This window comes from Thamnophis sirtalis, unplaced genomic scaffold, assembly GCF_051295495.1.
Source record: "Thamnophis sirtalis isolate CommonGarterSnake01/CBP01778 unplaced genomic scaffold, rThaSir2_p1.2 scaffold_3, whole genome shotgun sequence".
NCBI classification, from domain to species: Eukaryota; Metazoa; Chordata; class Lepidosauria; order Squamata; family Natricidae; genus Thamnophis; species Thamnophis sirtalis.
The window spans coordinates 10,900,121-10,909,757 of NW_028261383.1; the positions used below are offsets into that span (position 1 = coordinate 10,900,121).

Below are 9,637 nucleotides of genomic sequence, written 5' to 3' on the forward strand. Positions count from 1 at the left end.
AGCTCATTGGCAAGTTGAATAGCAATATTTGAATGAAACAAAGCAGTTCAGTCTTGACAGTGGGATTTTCATAGGCAAGATTTCCATGAGAAGGCAGCAAAGCCTTGAACCCATGGAATGAGTATCTTTCTCTAGACAGTCCGGAGGGACCTAGCCTTTGTCCCCTTCTTGGGAATGGACTGAAAAAAACCTGTACAAGATACAAACTATTCAAAAGAAACAGACCGAACAAAAGAGGAGGTAGAATTACATTACACTGTATATAAAAGATCATTGCATCTCTACAGAAATACACAAAACTAAGGATGAAAATCTAGAATCCACATGAATAGAACAGAATAGAAGAGCCGAGGTGGCGCAGTGGTTAGGGTGCAGTACTGCAGGCCACTTCAGCTGACTGTTATCTGCAGTTCAGCGGTTCTAATCTCACTGGCTCAAGGTTGACTCAGCCTTCCATCCTTCCGAGGTGGGTGAAATGAGGACCCAGACTGTGGGGGCGATATGCTGACTCTGTAAACCGCTTAGAGAGGCTGAAAGCCCTATGAAGCGGTATATAAGTCTAACTGCTATTGCTATTTATTGGTCAAGTGTGATTGGACACACAAGGAATTTTTCTTTAGTGAATATGCTCTCAGTGTACATAAAAAGACAAGATACATTTCTCAAGAATCATAAGATACAAAACTTAATGATAGTCATAGGGTACAAATAAGCAATAGAAAACAATCACTATCAATATCAATTGTAAGGATACAATCAACAAAGTTACAGTCCTGCAGTCATAAGTGGGAGTAGATGGGTGATAGGAATGATGAGAAGACTAATAGTGATAGTAATGCAACCTTAGTGAATGGTTTGACAGTGGTGAGGGAATTATTTGTTTAGTGGACTGATAGTATTCAGGGAAAAAAATGTCCTTGTGTCTAGTTGTCTTGGTGTGCAGTGCTCTACAGCATCATTTTGAGGGTAGGAGTTTAAACAATTTATGTCCAGGATGTGAGAGGTCTGTAAATATTTTCACAGCCCTCTTTTTGACTCATGCATCAATTACCCTGATATCAACTGGGAGACAAATTTTGCAGCATGTGGGAGATCATAGAGATTCCTAACTGACAACTTTGTCATCCAAATGGTAAAGGGAGGAAACTAGAAGAAAAGCCAGGAGGTTAAGAAGGAGCTTGGACTAAAAGATCTCCAAAGTCCCTTCCAACTCAATTCAGATTTACTTGCTAATCAGACATTAAAATAGAATAAATAGAGTGGGAAGGGACCTTGGAGGTTTTCTAGTCCAACCCCCTGATTAGGCAGGAAACTCTATAGCATTTCAGACAAAAATCTCTCTTTATCCCAGTTTTTTTCTGAAAATGTTTTATTCTAAAGAATTGAGCCAGCCTCTTTAGTCTCCCTCATGGCCCACCCTCAAAGTTTGGAGCCACATATGTGAGTTCCCCCTTTAGCCCTTTCACTCATCCAGGGTGCAGGGAGCTGAAAGTTCTCTTCTGTTCAATTATCAAAATCATAGTGATTTATTTGTTGTCTTTATGTTAGGACTCTAGGGACCATTCTGCAAATTTCCCCCAAATTTAACACAGACAATCAGAAAACATTCTGATGTCATCATCGGACTCACAATCAATGTTGAGTGGAGTTTGCATGAGAAATGCTCAGTATGTAAATGTCTCTGGAAAGAAAGCAAATCTTAGGGTAGTTCTAAATCAATTTCAATAGCATTTAGACTTCTAGGTTGGTTCACTGTGCTTTCCAGCCTTCCCTAAGCAGTTTTACAGTCAGTGTATTGTCCCCCAACAATCTGAGTCCTCATTTTACTGACCTCAGAAGAATGGAAAACTGAGTCAACTTTCAGCCAGGGGAGATTCAAACTGCCGAAATGCAGTCAGCTGGCAGTCAGCAGAAGTAAGCTGCAGCACTGCATTCTAAACACTGCAACACCACAGCCAATTCTTTTTACGTCTCTTGGGTGACTGTGATCATATCTGCAACTTCTCCCTAGAAAAAGAACTTGGTTTCTTCCATCTCTTCTTTTTCTCTCTTAAAAAGCAGGTGACACAGAGAAGACTCAGTCAGGGACAAAATAAATGTTGCTGCTGCTTCTCTTTCTGCTGTTTCTCTTCCCATGGGGATCTGGTATGATGCTCAAAGCCAAATGCCTCCTGACTCTGGAGCAGGGTGAAGTGGACCCAGGGCATCTTTACAAGCCAGGAGATCATATGATTAGTGGCATAGTCTCTGCAGTGAAAGCTCGGTTTCCATTATTACGCTTTGACAGGAGTCCTTCAACAAAATTCTACAGGTAAGTGAATTGTCCTGCACTGCATTACAGCCAACTGAATATATGTCACACATGTCCTGCCCTTCAAAAACACAAAGTGATCTCTCTCCAATCTCTTTGCTAGCTTACCTTTGATCCCATTTTGGGGTCCCTGATGCAGACTGCAGATCATAAAACTCATTTCAGGCTTTCAAGTATAAAAACCAATCATGATACTTCCCCCCGCCCCAACCATCCATGATCCATTCTTGGATATGAACAGAGCTAGACACAGAGTGGACACAGAAGAAATAATGGAATCTCTCTCCCATTCCACTCCAGAGCTGAACTGGTATCTGTGGGAGACTTGGTGCAAGTACAGTTGAATGCTGTATTTTCTCTATGCATCAGAGATCACACCACCATTGCTTCTCTCCACTGAAATTTGCTACTTGGATGAATGCGTTCCAATTAATAACATAGACATTTATGGAAAGGGAAAATATATCTCATGTTCATTCATGAGTTCATGCCAGGGACCAAAAAGATCTTTTTTTTTAAAAGGGGGAAATAATCTATTAGTTGGTTGGTTCATTGATTGCTTTAGTTAGTTTACTTGTTTGTACAATTCATAATCCAAGTGTCTCTGGATGGTTTACAATTAAAAGAAAAAAATAGAAAACAGGAAAAGAATGCCCCCACCCACCAAACAATAAATAGGTCCATAGAACAGGGGCTCAACCTTAACTCTACCCAAGACTCTAAAAATAATCTCATCTTTAACAACCTAAAATATATCAACATTAAATTGATAATAATCTGGTCTTTAACAATTTGTGGTATATCGACCATGTTTACTAAGATATAGGAAGCAGTTCATCAGATATGGATCAAATTGCTAGAAAACCAGCACATGAAAGTTGTGCTAGTTTAACCAATTAGGAGCGTGAATTTTAAATATTACTTTGTCATTTAAAATGTTCTACATTTTTTTTTCTTTTTTAAAAAAAATAAATCTATTGGAATATTGCAAACTGTTTGGAAGCAAAATTGTGATTGGGTGTGTTAAATGTATTACCATGGAATGAAAGCTAAATGTTATTTTCATTGTTACATTTGTACCTGCAGAAAATCAACTAGGCTTAGTTGGAAATTTTTGCCCTTCCTTTTTGCTGTCGAGGATATCAACCAGAAGGGCCACCTCTTACCCAACATCACCCTGGGTTATAACATCTATGAAAATTTCTACAAGGTAGAAATGACTACAGATCCTTTGCTGGACCTGCTTTCAGATGGGGAGGCCAATGTGCCCAACTACAGGTATGGAAGGCAGAAAAACACAGTGGCTGTTCTGGAAGAGGCCGAGACTGGCATCTCCATCCAGATTTCTACCATGTTGGGCACATACAAAATCCCTCAGGTGTGTCTTTCTTGTAGAGACAGTTTTCAGTCAAGCAACTTTGAATAAGAGGTCCTTTGCAAATGAAAAGCTAAGCTTTTTTTGTGGAAAAGATAGAACTTGCATTTTGCTTATAACATAAAAACACCATCTTCCATTTCTGACCGGGGGGAGAGGTTCATGAGGACAATGTCTTCCTTGCTGTTAAAGAATGGCATTTGTGCAGTTATACAGCAAAGTTTTACACTGAACATTGCGGATATGAATTTCAATTCAGATGCATATTACACATGGGTAAAAGTTAATGTGTTTGTGTATGGTTCAGAGATTAGTTCGTTCCTGTTGGGAATGAGAATTGTAGATGCCATACTTACACATGTTTCTCAACATGTTGTAGCTAAAGTCTGGATCACCACAGCTCAGTGGGATTTCAGTCTTGATTTTAAGAGTGGTCTGCCTCCCTTGAAACACACAGGTGGCATTTTCTCCTTTGTGATAAAGAAAACAAAATGGGCAAACTATGATGCTTTTTCAAAATTTCATCACATCCTAGCTGACTTTTTGGAGAAAACCTTTAGATGTTCATTGCCCAAGAATGCCTTTTCAGTAAAAGTCTGGAGACGATGTAGACAGACAGACAGACTGGTGGCTCTGAGGAAAGAGGACATTGATCGGCTGCTGACCCTGGACAATTATCTCATTTACAACACCATCCGGGCTCTGGGGAGGACCCTAAATTCAGCTTATACCTCCACGTCAAAGAGGTCAATGAGGAACAGGAGTGTGAAGGTGGAAGCTCCAAGGCTAAAGGCTTGGCAGGTATTTTTTTCCCCATTAGACATTTTTTTTCTCCAAATATGGGAAATAGTTTTATAAGTGGATACCTTGGTTACTTATTCTGGAAAAAAAAAACTTAATTATCATGAAACTCAAATCTTATATAATTCTTCTGCTTATGGATATTTTTGAATCTAACATTGAAACCTGCTTTTTCAGCTGAGACACAGAAATGTTCAGAACCCCCCCCCCCAACACAGAGGAAGGAGGTATTTTAAAAGAACCATTAATGAACATAAATTTTTATTTATCTTCTTTTCTTTTCAGCTTCATCCTTTCCTTCAAAGCTCCCAGTTTTACAATAATTCCATACAAGGAGTATATTTGGATGAGGAAGGACATCTTACAGTTGACCTGGACATTGTGAGCACTATTGTTTTCCCAAATGAAACTGTCAGGAGAGTGAAATCTGGGAATCTAGAAAAACGGGAGTCTCCGAATTTAAAATTATCCATTGACCAGAAGAGTATCTCACAGGTGGAAATGCTGAGCAAGGTGGGAGTGTTATTTATTTTATTCCACTGAAGGTGGCTACTTTTGGGATTGGTGTGGGATTGCTTTCAATGCCTCAAGAGTGAGGATTTATTCATTGGCTATTCCAATGGTCATGTACAATAATCTTCCATTTTCATGCAAACGATTCACTCAGTCTATGGAAAGTGAGGTAGACTGGTCATTCAAATAAGGTGGTTTACCTAGCCAAAATGAAATGTGCATGCTGTCAGGATTCCGATGGATGCCCTAATTAAATCATGAGCCTTGAGCCAAGCTTCAAAAGAAATCCAGTTATTTATTAGGAGGAAAATATTGGCACATACCCAAGTGAAGCCAGTTCTGACCCGATGAAATTTATGGCCCAATTATGACCCTGTTTCCTCCCACCCACAAGGGTGAGTCATAAATTGATTGATACATATCACTGAACAATTATTGTATTTTATGTATGTCACCCATCTCATTATCCAGAGTTTTATTTCCTTTTCTCTCCTCAGCCCTTCCCTCCTTCTACCTGTGTGGAAAGCTGTCGCACTGGATTCATAAAGGTAGCTCAAGAAGGGAAGCCCATCTGCTGCTATGATTGTCATACTTGTGCAGAAGGAACCATCTCCACCATAGAAGGTGGGTGTTTGCAAAGTCTATAATGGTTTTTTTTAAGTAAGCATGGCTGTTTTTTAAATAATCTTTTTTTCCATAATAAATGAACGAAATTATCTTGAAGGTTAAGCAAGGAGTCAGTTGTTCAAAGACAGGGAATTAAAGAAGCCTTAGAATTAGAAGAGAGGTGACATTTCTTGTTCTTTGTCCTTTTTACAAGTCAACCTCTACCATTGTTTTCTTGGTACCTCTGAAAAAATGGAGAAAAGCTTTCTTATTCTCTATCCTCCTACCTCCCTTCCTGAATCTAATAATACTGCAGGATGAATTTCCTTGTTTTACAGTCACAGAAACATGTCCAGCCCTGAATCCATCCATCCATTCTCCCTCCCTCTCTCCCTCCCTTCCTAGGGTGGGATTCAGCCAGTTCAGACCAATTCGCATGAACCACTAGTTCTTGCAATCAGCTGGCCCCGCCCACCCAACCCTGTACTAGTCTGTCCTATATTTCCTTTGTTTGAAGTGGATTGCTGTGCCTTAGTTGTTTTACTCACCGGGGCTGCAGTAGAAGGTAGGTTTTAGAGCTGTTTTCAAATGGACAGTGTTGTTGCACCAGTTGAATCCCACCACTGCCTGCCTGCCTTCCTCCCTCCCTCCCTCCCTCCCTCCCTCCCTGCCTCATCCTTGATGAGAAATGTCTTTTGTTTAAGTGAGTGAAATGAACAAGAGTTTCCTCTTCTAGCTGGACTCATAGGAACAATGTTAAAGTTAAACGTGAGGCCGATTTTTTCCCTCACCCTTCAAAATAGATACCCAATGAGACGGAAACTCATTACTTTGTGTTTGTATTAATTGTTTGCTCGTGTATGATTGAGGTTGAAGCTGAATAAGTCATTGATAGGAAATCTTTCAACAAGATGAAGAAATACTTCTCAATGATTATGTTGATAGATTATCTTTCAGGTTATCTTACATGTTAATCTTTCTCTTTTCAGATGCTGAAAAATGCACTAAATGTCCAGCAGATCAGCATCCAAACATCAATCAAGATGAATGCATACCTAAGACTGAAACTTTACTATCCTATCAAGAAAATTTGGGAATCATCCTAGCTTCTCTTTCCTTGTTTCTCTCTTCAGTAACAGGTTTTGTCTTGGGAATCTTCATTAAGTTCCGAGATACTCCCATAGTTAAAGCCAACAATCGGGACCTTTCCTACATTCTCCTCATCTCCCTCCTGCTTTTCTTCTTGACATCATTCCTATTCATTGGCCAGCCGAGGAAAGCTACTTGCCTTCTCCAACAAACAGCTTTCAGCAACATCTTCTCAGTTGCCATTTCTACAGTCTTGGCTAAAACAGTCACTGTGGTGTTAGCGTTCTTTGCCACAAAACCAGGGAATAATATACAGAGATGGCTAGGGAAGACTCTGGCCAATTCCATCATTCTTTCTTGTTCTGGTGTTCAAGTTCTCATCTCCAGCATCTGGTTGGGCATGTCTCCCCCATTCCCTGAGTCAGACATGTACTCACAATCTGCAGAGATCATCCTCCAATGCAATCAAGGCTCTGTTGCTATGTTTTACCTTGCCCTTGGCTACATGGGTTTCCTGGCTGTTATCTGCTTCACAGTGGCTTTTCTGGCCAGGAATCTCCCTGGGGCCTTCAACGAAGCTAAGCTCATCACCTTCAGCATGCTTGTCTTCTGCAGCGTCTGGATATCCTTCATTCCCACCTACCTGAGCACCAAGGGGAAATATATGGTGGCTGTACAGATCTTCTCCATCTTGGCTTCAAGCACTGGCCTGCTAGGCTGCATCTTCATCCCCAAGTGCTACATTATTTTTTTAAGACCAGGGCTGAATACAAAAGAATATTTGATGTCAAAATAAAACAGAAATGAACTTTTCATAGGATTTCCCTAATGTTAGTTATTTTCTCCTTTAAAGTTTCTAGAAAAGCATGCATACACACAAATACACCTGTTTTTGATTTGCATCCCAAATGACAATGCACTAGTTTGCAATAAACATATTTCACCTTTTTTCCTTGTATTTAAGTATGTAGCAAACTCCTCTCTGAGTCTTCCCTCTCCCTTTCTCACAAAATATTAGGTTTTGGTTTATGTTGCTGAATTTTTTAAAAACAGTTCCAAAATCTCATCCTCTGCTTTTCTCTCTATCACCATCTGCTCCCATAGACAAGAATTACATTCCATTAATATTTCTAGAGTCTCAGTCCCCTGATTAAAACTTCACTCATCATCTCAGTACACACTACTATAGCAACCCACTCACATATTTGCCTACTAGCAAACATTCAGTGGCTGCTGCCCCTTGGATGTACCAAAACTACAACAGAGAGTAATACAGAAACTGGCAGGTAATCTGGGTGTTCCTACAATCTTTTCCCCTTTGACCAATCATGTTGGGCAGAAGTCATGCAGTAATAGATTCTAAAATTTACTTTGAGTTTATTTAATGATGGTGGTTTATCTTGTCCAAGATCTTGAAGTGGTCAAGGATTCCTATAATTGTCAGCCCCAGTTTTTGGATGAACTATGGAAAGAAAGAGAGAATGAAAGAAAGAGAAGGAAAGAAATAAGAGAGGGAGGAGAGAGGGAAGGAAGGAAGGAAAGAGACAAAGAGAAAAAAGGAAGGGAAGGGAAGGAAGGAAAGAAAGAGAAAGAAAGAAAAAAGGGAGGGAGAGAAAGCAGGAGGGAGGGAGGATGGAGGAAAGGAAGGAAGGAAAGAAAGAAAAATAGAAAGAGGAGGGGAGAGAGGGATGGAAGTAAAGAGAGAAAGAAAGAAAGAAGTGAGGGAGGGAGGAGGGAGAGGAAGGAAGGAAGGAAAGAATGAAAGAGAGAGAGAAAGGAAGGAATTGGGAGGGAGGGAGGTGGGAAGGAAGGAAAGAGAGAGAGAGAAAGGAAGGAAGGGGGAGGGAGGGAGGGAAAGAAGGAAAGAAAGAGAGAAAGAAAGAAAGGAGAGAGGGAGAGAAGGGAGGAGCGAGGGAGGATGGAGGAAAGGAAGGAAGGAATGAAGGAAAGAAAGAAAAATAGAAAGGAGGGATGGATGGAAGTAAAGAAAGAAAGAAAATAAGACAGAAAAGAAAGCAAGAGAGACAGAAAGAAAGAAAATAAGAAAGAAGAAAGAAAGAGAAAGAAAGAAAGAGAAAGAAAGAAAGAAAGAAAGAAAGAGGAAGAAAGAAAGAGAAAGAAGGAAAGAGAAAGAAAAAGAAAGAAAGAAAGAAAGAAAGAAAGAAAGAAAGAAAGAAAGAAAGATAGATTATATTCAGAAGTTACCCATACTGGAAGGTTCATTTTCCATTAAAAATGTTGAACTATCGTCTAACAAAACTCTCTTGGTCTTTCTCTAACTTGTGGAAGCATTAACTCCAAATCATCACATTTCCAGAGGTCCATGGTACAGGGAAAACTATTAGTAGACTTTTTTAGGTTGGGATATTCTCTTAATGAGCAATTGTTGCATTTCATTTCTATTTTTCCAATTTATATAGCCATTCATTTTACCTTTGTGACTTTGGGTGGCTTATAGTTAAAAAAGAAATGGTACCAAACACACACACACACACACACACACACACACACACACACACACACACACACCAGCCATACAGTCATTCAAAACACTTCAGAATGTGAAGACATTCAATAAAGGCTTTCAAGAAGTGTAGAGGCCTTTTATGGTGTATATCTCTCTTTCACCCCACAGGCCAATTGGAGAAGATAGGACTTCAATCCTTCTGGGAGGCCAGCCAGATTGTCACCAGCCTTCTGGGGAATGGGGCTCCATAGGATGGGTGCAGCAGCAAAAATCCTGAATTCCACCAGATGACATTTTCTAGTGCTGTGATGGAGAACCTCTGGGGTTCTTCTCTCTGCAGGCACTCGACCCATCGCCCCAGCTCAGCTCCACTGTGCATGTGCATGCCCCTTCCACTGGCCAGCTGATTTTCTGGTCTCTGCCATGCATGTGCCCCATTTTTGATCCCAGGAGGCTTCAGGGAGCCCTGCTTGGC

At 40.3% G+C, this 9,637-nt stretch overlaps 1 protein-coding gene across 1 annotated transcript; it reads left to right on the forward strand.

Moving 5' to 3' along the window:
* Positions 1 to 2,150: 2,150 nt before the first annotated feature.
* Positions 2,151 to 7,491, forward strand: LOC148047161 (vomeronasal type-2 receptor 26-like). The gene is made up of 6 exons (XM_087707976.1): positions 2,151 to 2,311; positions 3,398 to 3,689; positions 3,879 to 4,487; positions 4,773 to 5,000; positions 5,498 to 5,624; positions 6,596 to 7,491. The coding sequence occupies exons 1-6, from the start codon at positions 2,151 to 2,153 to the stop codon at positions 7,489 to 7,491; spliced, it is 2,313 nt and encodes a 770-aa protein (XP_087564102.1).
* The last annotated feature ends 2,146 nt before the right edge of the window (positions 7,492 to 9,637 follow it).